General features: G+C 43.3%; 1 protein-coding gene across 8 annotated transcripts in view; it reads left to right on the top strand.

Moving 5' to 3' along the window:
- Nucleotides 1-18,882, top strand: part of AKAP13 (A-kinase anchoring protein 13) — a 217,853-nt gene that overhangs the window by 192,379 nt on the left and 6,592 nt on the right. For all 8 annotated transcript variants that reach the window (XM_075100605.1, XM_075100604.1, XM_075100603.1 and 5 more), the window contains 15 exons: nt 1,269-1,440; nt 5,110-5,177; nt 6,008-6,074; nt 7,250-7,385; nt 8,356-8,468; nt 9,414-9,560; nt 10,172-10,422; nt 11,046-11,171; nt 11,277-11,394; nt 11,936-12,184; nt 14,368-14,444; nt 15,822-16,003; nt 16,086-16,168; nt 16,496-16,675; nt 17,400-17,564. In XM_075100605.1, the coding sequence (XP_074956706.1) occupies nt 1,269-1,440; nt 5,110-5,177; nt 6,008-6,074; nt 7,250-7,385; nt 8,356-8,468; nt 9,414-9,560; nt 10,172-10,422; nt 11,046-11,171; nt 11,277-11,394; nt 11,936-12,184; nt 14,368-14,444; nt 15,822-16,003; nt 16,086-16,168; nt 16,496-16,675; nt 17,400-17,564 (2,134 nt within the window). The remainder of the gene's footprint in view (nt 1-1,268; nt 1,441-5,109; nt 5,178-6,007; nt 6,075-7,249; nt 7,386-8,355; nt 8,469-9,413; nt 9,561-10,171; nt 10,423-11,045; nt 11,172-11,276; nt 11,395-11,935; nt 12,185-14,367; nt 14,445-15,821; nt 16,004-16,085; nt 16,169-16,495; nt 16,676-17,399; nt 17,565-18,882) is intronic.

Raw genomic sequence — 18,882 nt, 5'->3', positions numbered from 1 at the left:
CTTTGCAGGGAAAGAGTCCGACACCAGCATTTTGCCTGGGGTGTGTTGGGGGAGGGGAGGCCCTAGGCTGAGTTACTAATTATTTGAGTGTGTCATCAAAGGCTCAAAAGTTTGCCTCCCGGTGACTGCAGAGCTCAATACCTCTTTTAACTGCTTCATGGCAGTTGTTCACATGGGGTGCTCTGCAGCTCTCTGATATTTACGCTCTGACAATATTTAGCAAAGGGCACATGGCACATAAATAACAAAGTGCAAAGATAAGCTTACAGAAGCCTTTACCAATTTCTGGTTAAGCTTCTGAAGCTGAATTGTACAGCAAACAATTTGTAGGGTGGTACGAAGAAAGACAAGGAGTCGCTATAATTCAAACCTGGAGTTTTTCTACGGAGTGTCCTTTAAAAATTGTTCAGGAGAATTCCAAATCCATGAAAGGCTGCAGGGAAAAATATTTCAAATTTTTAGTAGTTATCAATTTTCTATCTCAGGTAGTGATAGAAAGGTAAGCAAAAGCTCTCTTAAAAGTTAGAGAAGTTGGCTGTGCTTGTCATCTTTCCAAAGCTGAGTAGCCCAGAGGTCGAACTGTGGCTTCCAAAGACAAGATAATCTTTCGTGGTGTTGCTGTTGTTCCTCAGCCTTTCTGTGATGCCATATTTCGAGAGTTTGTGAAAGATCCATTTCCCCAAAAAGCTTCACATAGTTACTTGGGATTGCATGAAACTGTTGAAAAAGTTGTGAGTCAGAAGGAAAACGGAGGTGGAAATATCCTGGCAGTGGTGCGGTACTGTCACCAGGGAGGAGTTTGCGCTCTCCATTAGAAATGCAGCTGCAAAGCATGAGTGTTATGGGTCAGCCTTAAAAATTAACTGTGGTGAAAATTTGATACACATTACATGTGATGTTTGTATTTAACAAAATTCATTGAAAGTGCTGAAGAGATTGATTGGAGCCTAGAAGAAAAAGTAGTAAGTCATTGTATTGCAAATATAAAACAAAGGTGGAAGAAAATAGCTGCCTTCAGAACAGACTCAATTTCGTCTCTGCTGCTGAGATACCTGTGCAGAAGGCTCTGCGAGTCAATCGTATGTTAATTCACGTCCATGGGGGCTGTAAGCTGGTTTTTTAATGGAGACCTGTGCAGACACATGACTATTGTTACAGTGTATGTCGATCGATATCGTCATAGTGCTGAAGGCAAACACTGAAGAATTTGTAACTAGAGAATAGACCTCAGCGGGGTAACAAGGCATTTGTTCATTTTTTCTCGGCAGGAAAAAGAGAAAGATAAAGAGAAGACTAAAGAGAAGGAGAAAGATTCCAAGGAGAAGGAAAAAGATAAGAAGCTGTTAAATGGACATCACTTCACTGCAACGTCCGTTGTAGCCCAAGCAACTTGTTACCACTGTATGAAACCTTTCAATAAGGATTCGTACTACTGTGCAAGTAAGTCGGGGCTTTTCCCCCCACCTTCCCTTTGGCTTTTCCCCCCACCTTCCCTTTGGCTTTTCCCCCCACCTTCCCTTTGGCTTTTCCCCCCACCTTCCCTTTGGCTTTTCCCCCCACCTTCCCTTTGGCTTTTCCCCCCACCTTCCCTTTGGCTTTTCCCCCCACCTTCCCTTTGGCTTTTCCCCCCACCTTCCCTTTGGCTTTTCCCCCCACCTTCCCTTTGGCTTTTCCCCCCACCTTCCCTTTGGCTTTTCCCCCCACCTTCCCTTTGGCTTTTCCCCCCACCTTCCCTTTGGCTTTTCCCCCCACCTTCCCTTTGGCTTTTCCCCCCACCTTCCCTTTGGCTTTTCCCCCCACCTTCCCTTTGGCTTTTCCCCCCACCTTCCCTTTGGCTTTTCCCCCCACCTTCCCTTTGGCTTTTCCCCCCACCTTCCCTTTGTTTTTTGTTAAATCTGACACGGCAAATGCAAACCTTTATGCTTTATTCTTCTCTTGGACGTGGGGTGTAAGGGAGACTTTGGAATGTGTGATCAATGGAGCAGCATGTTGCCTTGTGGAAGCTGGACTGACATGAGTCATGGCTGTGACCTCCTTCCTAGCCCGAGCTCGGGCGTCGTGGCATCCTATGGGATTTTCTGCCCCTGCTTTTTGGGATGTATCAGTCAGCTGGAGGACTTTGGTTATTTCAGCTGCATGTAATGGCTTGGGGCTGAGGTGTTTCGCTAAGATGGATGGAGGACAGGGAAGGCTGGCTTGGGTCATGACTTTTATTTCTAATGGGGAAAAATTGTCCCACCCATCTGTAGTATATTGCTTTAGTTCTCCGAAATACTGCTTCAGTGAGCCCTCAGTGAGAACAGCACGATATAGAAAGGAAATACTAACCCTCTTCTCCATTTATACATGAAATTGCATCACAGGTCAAATAGCAACTACCTACGTGCATGTGAAGTACGTGCAATACAATGCAGGCTGTACGGGAGCAACAGCAGAGAGTTTCTGCAATATTGGTGATTTTGTTCTCTTTTCTTATCAGATGGTTTCTCATGCCTGTAGCTCGATAAGGCCAGCAGCATTTGTGTGGTCAAGACCAGAATGGTGGCTGGTTTGCACAGCGACCCAAAGCTATAATATGCAGACACAAATGTCTTTTTCCGCAGCTCAGGGCTCTCCATTCCTCACTGTTAGTAATATCTTTTACTCCACTAGCCTAGAGATGGGTCGAAGCGTGTACAGGAATTGCTCCCAGGCCGGAGCCTGAGGCTCTGTCTCTGTCTGTTCCTTCTGATAGATGAGCAGTGTTAAAACATCTCTGGTGAGCAGGGGAAGGAGCAGCCAGCTCCTGAATGACAGTTTGAGTCTCCTGGAACAGAAGAGATTTCAGCAAAGTTTTTTGCATGAGACACTCTGTGTCAGCCTGATGGGAAATGGAAAACAGAAAACACCAACAGTTACAAGCTCTCAAATGCATCCTCTCCCTTTCCCCGTTTGGCTTTCTTAAGAGCTTCTGAAGCTACTTAGAATATATCCCAGTTTAACTCTCTATACCCTAACGAGTTAAAATAATCCAACAATGTCATATGTTTTAGCATAGACATTCTTTCCTTATTTTTAAAGGTACAACAGAAAATTATTGTTTTCTGCGTTGACCAGAAAATGAATGCCACAAGGAGAGTTTGGTCAGGGCCCAGGTTCAAAGCTCCCATCTGAAAGTGGTCCTTTCTCCCATCGCATCTTAAAATCAGCCATTAAGTGCCTTGGAAGTGGCTGACAACCAGGAGCAGAGGCTCTCTTGTTCCTGTGGTGGTGGTAACTACATCTTTCCTGCAGAAGTGTCAGTGTTTCACTGCTGCCATCACTGCTCTGTCTCACCTACGGATGACTTTAAGTGCCTTTTAAAGCACTGGATCATTTTAAATCAATGTCTCAACTTTTCAATGATGCCCCAGCTTCCTGAAACAGCTAGTCAATGCTGAAAGATTTAGCATGCTCTAAAACAAATGAGCAAGAAAAAAAACAACCTAATTTTGAATAGCTCTCTGCCTGGTCTTTTTCAGTTCTTTGTAATCAGTGATGCAGAAAAAAAGTGTTTTGGGCTTTTAATTGTTAATACTAGTGATACAGAGGAATTGGAGGAACTTCCTACCTACTGAAGAGTTGAACTGGAGGAGTAAAGTCCCTGAAACCTGCTTTTCGATCTAAAAAATTAAAATGCTGTATTGCTAAGCGGTACATGCTAAAGAGCTGCCTTCAGGCTTTCAAGGCTTGAGTGTGAACTTCATGGTTCTGAATTGTCCCACTGCCTCTTTGCATGTACCAGAAGCAGGTTCTGCCCCTCTTCCTTGTCTGATCTGAAAATGATACTGCTTGTGGGCTTTTGCAAGAGCATGCAGGCTTCTTCTGTCTCTCTTGCACAGGAAATTGTGGGACATTGACAGAATAGCAACACCCTATGGCCTTACCCTTACCTCTCTCAAAATTTCAGAAGAAAAACTGGTTTTTCTTAAGTAGGCCCCAATGTAAGAAATTTTAGGAATGTGAGCATATTTTGTCATTCTAGGTGCGAAATTTTTTCCTTTCATATTTCTTCTAGAAAGAATTCAGAACTGTACACTTAGAGTGTAATGTACACTTAAAACATAATTCATGATCTGTTAATATGATTCCATGAATGAGTGGAAGTAAAAGGCTTTTTCTAAGCTACTGAATCTCATCTGAGGGGATTTGAGTTGTGATCTTTCCTCTGTCAGAAGAGTTAACATTCCAAACCTAATTATCAGTTATTACAAAAAAAAAAAACAGTTTTAGTCATATTTGCAAACTTTGATTCCCAGAAGTCTGCTGGCAGAGATCATGGGCAGACTCGGGGTGTTCTGAAGAAGGTACACAGCTTTTGCTCTGACAGATGTGTAGCAAAGGATGGAGTTGAAGCACAGTGCTCTTCGCATTGGTAAATGTGGTTTCGGACCACAACAGTGGCTTCAGTCTAGTTTTCAGCAGAAAATCCCAACCTCACACATGTGGTCACCTGGCAGATGCTCCTGTTACTTTTTCTGATGATCCTGTAGTACAGTAGCACTTGGTTCCTGTACTGTAGATCTTGGCTATATGTCTGAGTTAATGTAAATGCATTTTCCTGTCCTTTTCCTGTCTTTTGGATCCACAATCCTTGTCTTGATAAGAACAGTATTTGTGTTTTCAGAGGAAATATTGGCCCTACAATTGGTTTCTGTCTCCTGCTTCTGCTTTCCACGTTACTTTTCCTTCAGAGGAATAACTCTTTTTTTTTTATTTTATTTTTTTTTAATTTAAGACCCATTCAGCCCTGGTGACTCAACCTTGCATTGATTTTGTGTTTTGTTTTTTGTTTTTTTTTTTTTAAATTTCCTGTTGAATTCCATGAGGAAATCTTGTTAACAAACAAAGGGCTAATTATCCAGGAAAGCAGCCTGTCTCTCAGTATCTGTAGCTATTCATGTAAACCACAATGATGCCAGAAAGCTGTAATTCTCAGTTGTGCCAGATAACTCAGATTGCGCCAGATAAGTTCAGATTAAAAATGGCAAAGAGTGACCTATTTTCTGTGTTGGTTTTTTTGTTGTTGTTGTTGTTGGGTTTTGGTGTTTTGTTTTAATCAGTTGTTTTTAATTTTTTTTCTTTTGCCAGACTGCAATGCAATTGTTCACAAAGGCTGTAAGGAGAGTTTTGCTTCTTGTGCAAAGGTCAAAATGAAGGTAAGAGATTTCATCTACTCTACTGAATAAACAAAAAAGTTTTAACAGTTTAGGATGCAGATACATAACGTGATCTACCACATGTCCCAAAGTTTCCAGATTGTTAGAAAGAACTTCAGCCCCTGCGCTATAGTAAATAATTTCTCTGGGCTCTCCTGAAATTCCTCAGGACCAGACATTAATCAGTAGTTCTCCCTGGGACTCTGTGAATGCTCCAGGTCAGCGCCACAGGGTGTTTGTTGGCAGCAAATTCCCTGCATTGTTCCCTGCAGTACACGGGCACCTTATGGTGAGATGGTCTGGCCTATGCTTCAGTTGGAGCGGGGGGAAAAGTGTCCAGCACCCTTAAATGCCATATTTCCTAATTCTCAAATGCTGCATCCTGTAATGCAGCATCATGTGTATATAATGCATAATGAAAACTCTTAAATATCTGTGTTGTTGATGAGTAACGTGCAGAATTCGTGCTTGCCCCAAATGTGAGGAACCTCTTCTGCAGTATGGTCCTCCAAGCTCGTTAATGTTTATACAGTTATGATTTTTCAGTTCTCTTCAGTATTGTCAACACTTTCTTGTCTCATTTTCCTATTTGCTGCACATTTCTCAGTCTGTTATTTTGCCCATTTCACTGACGGCAACGGGGGGAAGAGGGGGTGCATGTGTGTGCATGCATATATATATATTAAAAAAATAAAAAATATGCAGACAGCCAAGAAGTGAGCTGTTCTGAGAGGACTCAGAAAAAACATAGCTTTTTTATTTTAGTTATGTGGCACAGCCTGATGGGAAAAGGGATAAGGAAATTACAGCGAATTTCTTTTTTCTTTCAGCCTCAGAGAGGGATGCTGCAGGCACATGATACCTCTTCATTACCCACAGTAACCATGAGAAACAAAAGTAAGAGAACTTCCTCTGCTTTGCTGGTGATCTGTATCTGCTGTTCTTAACTGTTCTGACAACTAATATTTGGCATTATGAACAATAAGCATTTATCAAAGCAGGGATGAGAGCATCTTCTGTGCATGTTAAGCAGTGTTCGGGATTTCAGACGTTGTACTGAAATTGCACAGAGTTCATCCGCTTCTGTGCTGTCCATGTAGCTTGAAGCAGCTGTAAAGGCATTTCAGATTTAGAACAACCACTTGACAGCTGTAGCTTGCTGAAGGCCTACAGCTCGATAAGTCCACAAAGTCTGGAAGATGCAGCCTATGTCCATGGGTGTCTGACATTGGAAAGAATCCAACTATGAGTATTATATTAACAGAACTTGTTAAAAGTGAAGAGGATGCTTGTTCAAGACACTTTTTTACTTTTTAATTGAATAGTCCTATGCTTTAAGGTAGTAAAACCAGAAAGTTTGAGTAGGAGCAATACTGACAAACTTTTCCTGGCTGTGCTGAGATATCACTGCACTGTGGAGCTACCCAGTGTGACCGAGGGCAAAGAATAGGAGTGAAATAGGACACGGGTTTTGTAGTGCCATGATTTGATAAATTTATTTAGTGATAGCTTGGAGATCGCCATATGGAACCGTACTATATGATACCCACTGTGGTATTTAGCAAGAAATTTGGAGGTATCGCTCCAGAAAGCAGAAATGCATCTGAAGGGAAGATCTGGAATTAATATTAGAAGATTAGTTAAAGGTATGTGATAGTATAATGAGATAAGGATTAGTATTCCTTTGTGGTATATACTGATAGAGAATCCTATCTCAAAAAGTTTGACCAGGAGCAGGAAGGTCTATATAATTATAGGCCCAGGGAAATTAAAAAGCAACATAGTAGATTGCTTCATGTGATTATTTATCAAATTAAATTAAATACAGTTTCCCAAATATAAGTTTCTGGACTTGCAGATCCCACCCAGATCTTTTAAGCGTAGCGCAATGCAGTCAGTTCTGCACAGGGATCGACATTCTTTCCTTTGTACAGCTGTTTCTGGCAGCTGAGGTCTCCTGGTAGCAACTCTCAAAAGAAAAGTGAATTTTAGAGCTTGGTTTCTTTGTCATCATCATCGCAGTTAAGAATGCAGTTACGTGAGCTGACTTTTTTCTGATACTTCTCTTCTAGGCTCACAACCGAAGGAGCGCCCTCGCTCTGCAATACTCGCTCCTGATGAGAACACCGTAACCTCCATGTTCAGTAACAGGAGATCACAACAGCCTACAGCACTTTCGAAAAGTGTCTCAATACAGAACATTGCAGGGTGAGGTTTCTCCCTGCATGCGTGGGTGTATGTGTATATCTGATGCTGCGAGCACAGAGAAATTCAGATTCCGTTAAAAATAAATGTGTGTGTTATGACTTGTATTAAAGGTACAAAAGAGGATCACAAAGCCAGAAATACCCCTGTTATATATGATACCATCAGTTGTCTTCTGCACAATGAGATTGTCTGGGTTAGTTTAGTCATGCCATGAGTTTGGAGGCATCTGAGTTGGTCTGGTTGTATTCAGGGCCCCTTCAGAGAGATGCTCTGAGCTGCAGGAGGAAATTCTTTGCCTTGGGCTGGGTACTGTGCAAGCACACATTTACAGCTCAGGTACAGTATTAATATTTGTGACCATAACAATTGAGTGCAGGCCCAGAGCTGCAGTCTTAATGGTGCTTTAGGACTCTGTCGTATATAATCAATTACAGGAAAAAAAAAAAGGACAGTAGGACAGTCTAATCTATGGTGTCTACGCTGCCTGCATATTGAGCAATTCTGCATGCAGGGCAATAGCATAGACTGGGATGTTCTGGGTACTTTGCATGCCCTGGATATTCATGGTGAAATTCATTTCAGTCCATTTTTCTGATCTTTCTCAGAGCTAGCGATACCGGCTCTTGGATAGCCTTTTGTGTTGCATTTTTGCATTGCTTGTGCCAAGGAGAGCGAGGATGGGAAGTGACTGTAAAATGGAAAGTAATGCAAAGTTGTTATCCAAACCATAAAACCTCAGGTGTGATTCTTCATAGAAGAGGCACCGTCACTCAGAAATGTAGATCTTACAGCTTGTTGAGCCACAATGGGTAGTTGTTAGAAAACAATTAATAATTGTATGTTTCTGTACATAACTGTGCAACACTTGCTTTGGTTTTCAATTTAAAATGCATTTCTTCTGTTAATTTGGAAGTACATTTGGCTGGTTTTTTATGTCATAAACCATATTCTGTGTCCTGTTTTTCTGCAGAGTGGGGAATGATGACAGCTTAATACACACTTGGAAATTCCTGTCACAGTCAACAGACTCCTTACATAAAATCAGCCGGGTGAATGAATCCATGGAGTCACTGGTTGACGAGGGTAAGAGATCCCCATGGCATTTATAGCAAAAGGAAGGTCGCAATTCCTCTTTCCAGAAATAGAAAATCCATTTTGACATTTCAGCAAGTGTTTTCCTTTCTAATGGACATTTACTTTAGTCTCAGAATGTTAGTGTGATAAACTAAAACGAAGCCCCAGGTACAGCTGAGTTACTTGGAATTTAGCTCAGGGACAAACATTTCCTCTTTTGTTCTGTACCTCTGGCCCATTCGTACAGCCAGAGATTTTGCACACTGTCACCTTTTCCATGCTCGTGTCTTGCATTTCGTCTTTTTCCCAGAGTGAGAAAGGAAGAATGTGTTGTGTAGTTTTGTGGGTTTGAAAAAGAAGTCAGTTAAATTTATTTCTTAAGTTCAGATATTTTTTTATATGGTGCTTTTTTAGGATATAATCAATATTTTTACATCTTAGCCAATATTTACCCGAAAAGAGCAGAATGGTCTTAATTTACTAAGGACTAAACAAGGGCATGCTCATGGTGACAAGAGAAAATTTCCCAGTTCCTGCGCAAATGAGCAATCTTTCTTAAAGATATATATGTGTGTGTGTGTATGTAATGTATGTAGTGTTCACTTCTACTTGCATCAGTTCTGGCTTTCTAAGCTTGAAAACACAGACTTCACATAGGTCTAAGTTCCCTCGATTGAGCTAAAATTTGGTCTGTGTGAAAACTGTGAACTAGTTTTGTGTAACTAGCAAATAACCTTTAAAAGTGCTGTTCATAACCTGGTCCTTAGGTGATGTAATTCCATATGATCCTTTTTGTGTTATATTTCTGATGGATGGATTGTTGATTTTGTGTCAGTAAAGGAGGATGTGTGCGATGTCTGTGGTATGGCAAAGAAAGCCCAAACCTAAATAGACAGGAATCTCAAGGGAGACAAGTTACCCACATCTTAATGGCACTTATATTGCTTTGTGAAGGTGCAGACATGAATGAAGGACAGCTGATGGGAGATCTGGAATTAGATTCCAAGCAGCTGGAGGCAGAGTCGTGGAGCCAAGTAGTGGACAGCAAGTTCCTACAGCAGCAAAACAAAGATGTTGTCAAACGGCAAGATGTCATTTACGGTGAGAGCTGCCTGCATCTTAATTTTTGACTCATTGTAAATAGCTTCTTGACATACTCACGTGCATGGATTTGGGAAGCTTTAGGTCAGTCAATAGGAACTTGACTTGGTTTCCTCAGAAGCCAAAGTTTCATTCTGAGGTTGTTAGAAACGTATATATTCTGTGAAAGCTTTCTTTTTGCCTTTCACATATCCAGAAGCCTTGAAAAAAACAGAAATTGCCTCTCCTCATTTGTCTGCTGATGACATTTAGACTCCATTACAGCAGAGCAGCTAGCTAGGGAGTCTTCTCATGCCAGATGCAAGAGCCATCCGGTATGGCAGAAGTGCTCTATGTTGAGTCTGGCAGTGAGGTGCTAGGAAGGAGCAGATAACAGTGCTGAAGGTACAGACCTCAGCAGCAATGTCCAAAGTTCTTCACTGTGGGACTCCTCTGTCCCCCTATTTCTCCCACACATGAAACTATTGATTGATGTTTCCATACCTGACATGAAATTTTCTGAAGTGACTTAGAGCAGCCCAAATATGGAAAAGCATTCTAATTTTCCTTGTACTGTACAGCCATGTACTCTACAGTGGCCTTGGTTTTAACCTTGTCCTCATCCTATACAGAGCTAATGCAGACAGAAATGCATCATGTCCGCACCCTGAAGATCATGAACGATGTATACAGCGCAGGGATGTTAAAGGAACTGCAGTATGATCAACAAGTTGTAGACAAGATCTTCCCCTGCCTGGAAAACTTGCTGCACATCCATAGTCACTTCTTCCAGCGGATTCTGGAAAGGAAGAAGGAGTCGTTGGCAGACAAAAGCGAAAAGAACTTTGTTATCAAGAGGATAGGTGACATCCTAGTGAATCAAGTAAGCACTGGAAAACACTTGCACTTCTGAGAGCACAGCTGAAAACCAGGTGCTCTTCCTTCTCTCCTGTTTATACCTGTTGGATAGTCACAGCTCATGGCACCTTTACTCTTCACACAAGTAAAAGTCTCTGCCTCTGCTTTTTGAAGCACTTTTTGCCCTTTCAGAGTAAGGTCTAATGATTAAAATTAATTAGCTTATTTTGTGAGAAAGAAAGGCATTCCCTGACAGGCACAGAACGGTTTGACCGTAGCCTTGGAGGGTAGGCAGTAGACCACAGTAAAATATGCCCAGTGTGTTTCTTGGCTGAGTTACTGACCTGCTGTTTAACTTTGGGTGGGTCATTTTTCTTTAATTGCACTTTGTCCCTTCTTTTTGTGTATCTTGATTTTTTTGTTGTTGGCTTTTAAGCCCTGTGAGATAAAATCCCAAATTTTGTGTTGTGTGAACACAGTGAAGTCTCAAACTCAGCCCTTTTACTTTATAGAGTTCTAATTGCCTGGTTTAGGATGCTTTGGACTTATTTGGTTTCATCAAGTTCTTTTGAGAGACTGGACAGCACTGCTGGGACATCACACCAGGACCTCAGTGCAAACTGGACCTCTGTGTCTCATGTCTTGCAGTTCTCCGGTGAGAATGCCGAGCGAATGAAGAAAACGTATGGCAAATTCTGTGGGCATCACAACGAGGCAGTAAATAACTTCAAAGATCTGTACTCAAAGGACAAGCGGTTTCAGGCATTTGTCAAGGTAGGACCTGGTAGAACAGATGCAGTCAATGAAAAAAAGTGTGTCCTTTCTGCACTCTGGTGAGCGTTTTGCTACAGAACTGAAATTTTCATCTCTGTTACTTAGAAAAAAATGAGCAGCTCCCTGGTGAGGCGTCTTGGGATTTCTGAATGTATCTTATTGGTAACACAGAGAATCACAAAGTACCCGGTCCTTTTACAAAGGATACTGCAGTACACCAAAGGTAGGGAACAGTTCCTCCAGTCTAAGTGTGTGTTTGTTCCTTTGTTTGTGGATTTGTTGGAGCCTTTTCAGCTGAAGCAGATTTCTTAGAATAGATCGACTAATCCAGCCATTATTGTCTCACACCGCTGTAATGAGATAATTTAGTTTCATAACTCCATTTAGGGTTAGCTATTCGGGTACCTTGATTTAGTTTGTTATAAGTCTGTCTGCAGCTAATGATGGAGCAACATGCTTAGACTCCAAAGTATCCCAGCTTGATCTTTTTTTTTTTGGTAATGGCTAAAATATGTGGTTAATTTGTGCATTTCATCTATACTGTCTCATATACAAAGTATATTGGAATAGACCTCAACCTCAACCATACATGAGAAAGGTTTTGTGAAACTTTCCTGAAGAGGGTAAAATGCAGCCTGTCTCATGAAAGTATTAAAAAGTTACAATGCAGGAATTAGGGAGAAGAGGAAGGAAGCAAGCAAAATCAAGAAGTTAGCGTCCACAAGGATGAAGTGAAATCGAGGTGTTTTTCTTTCTGTTCAAAGAAAATGAAGAGGAACATGAAGACTTGACTCAGTCATTAAACCTCGTTAAAGATGTGATCGCTGCAGTCAATAGCAAAGTCAGCAATTATGAAAAGAAAATGCGTCTTAGTGAGATTTACAACCGGACGGATAGCAAGTCCATCATGAGGATGAAGAGTGGCCAGATGTTTGCAAGAGAGGACTTGAGGCATCGGAAGCTCATCCGAGATGGGCCTGTTTCACTAAAAAATGCAGCTGGCCGGTTAAAAGGTAAGACTATCCTGCCTTCTGCCAGGGGAGGATACAGCTCACCCTCTCTGGATGTAGGATTAGTCCTTAGATTGCTGTCTCCAGCCTTTATTTATTTGTCTGCTTTGAGAGATTTTGACAGCAGCTTTCCCCATGCTGTACTCTCACTCCCCATCGGCGGCATTTCTGATTCCTCATGTTTCTTGTGGGGTGATAGCTGCTTTTCCTCCTGGTGACTGCGTGTGCTGAAGGCTTGGGTTGCAGTGACACCTCGGTGCATCAGCCGAGGAACAGAGCTGCTGCGGGGGTCCTTTGGGCCAGGAGTACGCGATGGGGCTGCGGTTGCCCAGAGCACTGAGTCAGATCTCTGCGCCATGATGCGCACACGCAGTGTTTCCTGGAAGCGTGCTCGCTGCATCCTCCGCTTCTCGATGACTCTGCCCACCAGCACCACTGCTTTTCCTTTGCTCACGTTCTGCAGTAGGGCTGCCCAGGCTCAGTGTTCCCATCCCGGTTTCACTGGGACTCCAGAGAGGTGGCCCAGGCAGCTCTTGAGCTGCCAACACAAACTGTTCAGGAGAGGCTCTGGTGTTGTCTTGTTGTTTGTTATCAGGTGAAAATAGTTTTTCGAAGGTGCTGTGCTCTGCTGAGCGCTGACACTCTCTAATGAATTAAACACTAAACCTCCCAAAGAAGCTTGCAGCTGGGACCAGGGTGGCAGTAAGAGCAGACAGGGCTGCGTCTCAGGCTTGGCAGAAAGGCTGGGCTTTCCTTCTCTTGCTCCAGTATCAGCTGATTAAACCACAGTACTTGGGCATGAATGGGGACTGGTAGCCTTGTGCCATGCTGTGCAGGGAGGCAGTGATAACACGAAATTCCTTATGATTTATTTTGAGGTTTTGGAAACAGGAAGTTTACAGATGGTTTCTAGGCACCCAAGATTACTATTGGCTTTAGGTGGTGGATGAAGCAAGTTATGCTGCTGTTGTGAAATCCTGTGATAAGTACAGGCTGCATTTGCATTTCTAAGTCATAGAAATGCATAAACATACCTCTGTCTGTAGTGCAAGCTCCCAGCGAAAGCAAGTCCTGCAGCCAAGCTGCAGAGCCCAGGGAGAGAGTAGCTAGCTCATATGTTCAGGCTATCTTGAGAGATTTGAAATGGAGCACAGGGAAGTATAGGAGGAACTTTTCTTAGAGGGTTTTAGTATTTCCCCTCTTGCAAAAGACGATAGAGAAGAACAGAGTCAAATGCCGACTTCTGCAAACCTCCCAGAGCTTTGAGTCCGTTTTGCAGCTTTGATTAGTTTGGTGGTTTTTTTATCTGGAACAGATCCTGTCTTCCCAAAACGGAATGGAAGGAATTACCCACGGGATGATTTAACGTTTTGGGTTGTTTCCTCTCTGTCACAAGATTTCCCAAGTACATTACACAAAAACTCTTTGTGCTGAGGGCTCTGGGTGGGGCTTTATAGTCAGTAGTTGCTGTGCAACTTTATGATATGTCATTAGGAGACTTGGAAGGGTGGACATGTACTCTGGGAAAAGACTGTATTCTGATCTAAAATCCTCTGTTGGCTTGCTGTTGTGTTTCCTTCTCCCGTGAAAGAAAGCCAGGTCCCACAGCTCACACAGGCTCTGTCGGCTCCCCTTGGAGTCAGCAAGAGTTGTTTGTGAGCAGAATTAGTGGTAGCTCCTGAAATCAGTATTTCCTGGGAAAGAAACTGCAGCTGACAAATATTGTTATTGTACGATAATTTACACTCCACAAACCACTCATCAAGAGAACCATAAAACCCAAAGCTTCCTGTGCAGATAATTTGCTCGAGGGCTAAAATATTGTTTGAGAAAACAGTGCTTCTATTCAGTAAGTGTCTCTAACTTTTGCTGTTATGCCCATGTCCTAACTGTTAGAAAGCATGTGGCTGGAGAGAGGAGCTCCCCTGCTCTGAAAGAAGAGAGAAAATCCAGTAGGTTTCCCAGGTGCCGTTGTGTTCTGCTTAATGCAAAATCAGTTCAGAGCTAACCTGACCCAGCATGTCCAGGAGCTCCCCCTGTTCCTCCTGCTAACTGGGAGGTTGACCCTGCTTCCAGGATTTGCAAAAACAGCCCTACTGCTCCCCAGTGCTGGTGTTATTGAAAGAAATCTGTTTTGGGGTTGGTTGCATGGTTATACTGCATTGGTATGCTTTTTTCTTGTGCAGAAGTCCAGGCTGTTCTCCTCTCCGACATGCTCGTATTCCTTCAGGAGAAGGACCAGAAGTATGTCTTTGCCTCACTGGTAAGGCTTCAACCTTTTCTCCTCCTTCCTCTTCTCTGTGAGAGATCCATGATGTGTGTTGTGCACCAAACCAGCCATTGCCCGCTAACCAACCTAATTTTCTTGCTTATAACATTTTTGTTTGCTGAGCAGATTCCATTCTTCTTGATCAGAAAAATTCGTGGCCCACCTCCCCTTTCTGCAGTGCCTTGGCACAGCGGATAATTGCCCTTGAAAACTTGCCTGTCACTTGATACACTTACTCTTTTTCAGTTTGTGCAAATTGAAGCAGTGATTGGGGTGGGAGGGGGCATGGGATAATGCAAAAATCATAAAAATTAATCTTAGCAGAAGGAAATGTCCTAATACATTCTAAACTACTGGGGGTGGGGGGTGTCTGTGTCTGTGAAATGCCACTGCAGTAAATTCAGCAGAACAGCTTGAAAATAAATGTCAGTGGAAATATATTTGTCACACGCAAGACCAAAAACATTAGCTTTTGAAGGCAGGCTTCATAAAAGGGCTAGGCACACTGACCTGCTAAAGAAAACCTAGTACCTAATTGAGTCTGTTGGGGCTGTACCTTGCAGGCATGGTCTAGACTGGCTGAACCTTGTGACCTTTCCACCCTTTGAACGTTTTGCAAGCCTGTAATTTGTTATTGCAGTTCCACCAATGATCTGCACAGACTCAGCGCCCTACACGGGGTGGGGGCTGATCTGCACTCAAGTCTCGCTAGTGAAACGCTACCAAATCATCCCCGTTGTAGCATCCTGTACGATGCACAAAGGGGCTGACTCATATGCAGATGACACAACAGCAAAGGGAAGCTTTAACTAAGCAGGTTTATTACGCAGAGACCATAGCACACAATGAACGTCATCTTACACACAAGTCTTCTCCATCATAGGATCCAGCTAGGAGCTTCTGAAAACAGTAGGGGTTTTGTGGGATTTGAAAACAAGACGTTACTCCACCCTAGGGAGAGATCGGGGAGATAATGTGTGTGCAGCAGGCGCTAGCAAGCTGCACTAAGTTTAAGGAGTTATGATATTAATGACAGTGTGTGTGGGCAGGAGAAGATGAGATCAAAGGTCTGCTGGTGGAGTTAGAGCAAAATATGGTAGAGTCTGCAAAACCACAAAGTCAATTTTAAATTAATTATTCGTCGAAATGGAACAAGGTGAAATTGCATTTCCTACAGGACTGATGGAGGAAAGCAAGCCCTTCCCTGTTCTTTGACCCCATTAAAATTATTTTTTTAATTAGCCAATAGGTTCAGAAAATGTTTACAACCTGAGAGAGGTAGCGGTATGGTTATTGGGAACTTTTCAATGCTAGTTTGCATCTGGGAACTAGTACTCTTCACCCTCCTCACCCCTTTCTTTCCATCTGAAGGACCAGAAATCTACTGTGATCTCTCTGAAGAAGTTGATCGTACGAGAAGTGGCTCATGAGGAGAAGGGTTTGTTCCTGATCAGTATGGGTGTAAAAGATCCTGAAATGGTGGAAGTCCATGCCAGCTCCAAAGAAGAGCGTAACGGCTGGATACAGATCATTCAAGATACAATGAACACCATGTAAGCTACCAAGCTGTTCTTGCAAGGCAGGTGATGCACATGGTTGTGTTCTGGTAGTAATTCAGATGTGTCTCTTGTACAGGGATAAAGATGAAGATGAAGGAGTCCCTTGTGAGTCTGAGTTTGAAAAGAAAGTGTCAGACGCAAAAGTGAGAGGACTGAAAGGTAAAATCCTGCCTGGGACAGAGCTGGGGAGTGGTTTGCGAAAAACCTACAGGAAATGTTGTGTTGGGTTTTGTGGTTGAACTATGAAACTTTTTTCAGAGGAGTGAGAATCCTGCATCCAGCAGATAATTGCAATCCTTGCTTGCACCTCACCTTGCATTATTTTTTTTCTGAGCCTGCTGCGTGCCGTTGCTGTGCAGGATTGTGCAGGGCACGGTTGTATCATCAGGTTCCACTAGATGGGGCCAATATCTCAGGAATTGCTCGGTTTCTTTGCCAAAGCTTTTATTTTCTGTCTCCATCTCTGTTTTCTGTTCACCCCCACAGAACAACTTCAGCAGAAGGATAAGCAGATCCTCCTCTTGCTGGAGGAGAAGTCTAAGATCTTCCGGGACATGGCGGACAGTTCTGCGCAGGAGGACATGCCAGGCTCCAGGCTGCTCTTCAGGGCCAACACAGAAGAGGCACCAAAAGGAGAGGCCATTATGAAAACTGCAATAAACGAAGGTGAGCAAGTGAGGGTGACACGTTAATTACACTAACCAACAGACCTACCTTCAGTGAAACCATCAGTCCTCAAGCACCAGTTTTGCAGGGAAGTCTTCTCTTTGTCAGAATAACAGCATAGATAGGAGGTATTGCTACTCAACAGTATTGTCTCAGAGGCAGGTAATGAGGATGAGGAAAGGAAGCGGATATTGACGGCTGTTGAAAGAGGGCAGAAAATAAGTCAGCACAGAGCACAACCACGCACTGAATCTGCACTGGGGTCAGGAGCAGCGCAGGATTTATCATTGGCTGAAATTGGGCCATCTAGGCTTTTGCTGTGCTTCAGTCTCAGCAAGGTGTGAGCGCGGGGCTTGGGTTCCAGCAGGCACTTGAGGTGCCTGCAAGGGACAAGCAAGGCTGTTGACAAAGGCAAGGGTAGATGGAAACATGGGCAACTTTCTGGTGTGCTATTTAGAGAGGCTAAAAATTTGTAAATGCTGTTGTCAGACCAGGGTTGCCTGAAGGAAGAGAGGGAGGTCTAAGCCTGTGCAGAGCTCTGGGAATTAGAGTTAATGATTAGAGTTGTTGCAGGGGGAATGCATGCTGTCCATATCATTGTCATAGAAACATGGTTTCTTAGTCCAGCAAAGCATGTGAATTTCTGACCTGAGCTCAGGCAGGGATGAAAATAGCTTAGAAGCCTGAGGTGGTCTTTAACAGAGATATCGTTGCTTTTTATCAGTTGAACTGCTGCAAGATCTAGTGAACAGGAGCCTGGGCACTGCCCTTGGACAGCAGGTCAGCAGCACTGCCATGGAACAAGAAGGAGGAGTTGGCCCCATCTCTCTCCCTAGAAGGGCAGAAACTTTTGGAGGATTTGACAGTCATCAAATGAACGCCTCCAAGTGTGAGTAGTTACATGTGTGCACGTTGGCATCTGTTAATAATGCATGTCATCATATCCTTGCTTCAGAAGGACTCTAGCAGCTGGTGATTTAGGTTTCCCAACTCCTCTCCAATAATAGTTGGTAGATTAAATAACAGATTAGAAAAAAAGCCTATGTACAGGTGAATGATTGTAGGTGAGATCCCATGGCTACCTGAGGATTAAACATCTGAACACACTCCTCTCTCTCTGTGCTCTCTCTAAATCATCCTTCCTTCTTTACCTACATGCCAATAAAAGCATTTGGCTTCTTAATAGATTAGTTTCTTCAAGTTATTATTCTAATATCTGCAGCTCTGTTCTTCATTCTTTAGTTATCTTCCAGCAGGAGCCTGGTGCTGTTGCATTTGCAAATGGATAACGATATTGCTGAATCAAACGCCTTCTCCCCTGGCTCTGCTCTCTGTGCATTCGTGTTCCACATACAACTGCATGTGTTATTCCTGCAATTAAGTCTCTCCCAAAGAAATGTGTGAATATTTATTTCAGCTGCATAGTTGGCTGCTTCCCAATGCTCTCTTTCTTTGCCCTAGTCATCAGAAACCTCCCTGTCCTCAAATTCCTTTCTCTGTGGTCTCACTCATGCTCCCAATACGGCCAGTTTTGCTGCGCTAGTGTCTGTCTCGGCATTGGGATCGTTGGACCTTGTCTGACCTTCTGCATTAAAGGAGCAGTGTTAGCTCCAGGCAGTCAGACATGAGAAGTATGTAGAGGTTTTCCCAGCTCTGTTGGAAAGCTGCAAAGCCCTCCACAGGCCTTGTCATCATAATGACAAATATATTCACACTGGAGGGGTTTGTTTAGGGTTGTGCCTCTCTCCATTGCAGTGATGAATGGGACCTCAGGCTGTTCATTGCCCAGCTCTAGGATTTCTGTAGAAGTGGCCTCCTTGAATTAGACTGTAATTCAATAGTTGTAGAGTCTTGGGAGAATCTGGGAAAAGAAGGCAGGGCCTGTTTGTTCAGCTGGAGGCCAGGAGGCATGAAACCTGGCTTTCATCTCCAGTTCTTCCATTCACAACCTGTGCAGCCTTGGGCAAGGCTTATAACCTGACTCCCCTTCATTCTGCCCTTCAGCAAAGCAGAAGGGAGGTGTTTCCTCCTGCAAAGACGTGAAGGGTCCCAGGACGTGGCGCAGGAGAGAAGGTCTCTTAGGAGAGGGTCAGCGTTTAACAGCAAAGCCTGCCTGGGGGTGGTGGGAGGAGAGGGCCTTTGCACTGGGTACAGTGTCCTTCACATTGCTGCAGATACAGGTAAATGTGAAGTTGTTTATCGTTATA

This window comes from Phalacrocorax aristotelis, chromosome 7 (assembly GCF_949628215.1).
Source record: "Phalacrocorax aristotelis chromosome 7, bGulAri2.1, whole genome shotgun sequence".
NCBI classification, from domain to species: Eukaryota; Metazoa; Chordata; class Aves; order Suliformes; family Phalacrocoracidae; genus Phalacrocorax; species Phalacrocorax aristotelis.
The sequence above is the reverse complement of the archived record's forward strand: the minus strand, read 5'-3'. Positions and strand labels throughout refer to the sequence as shown.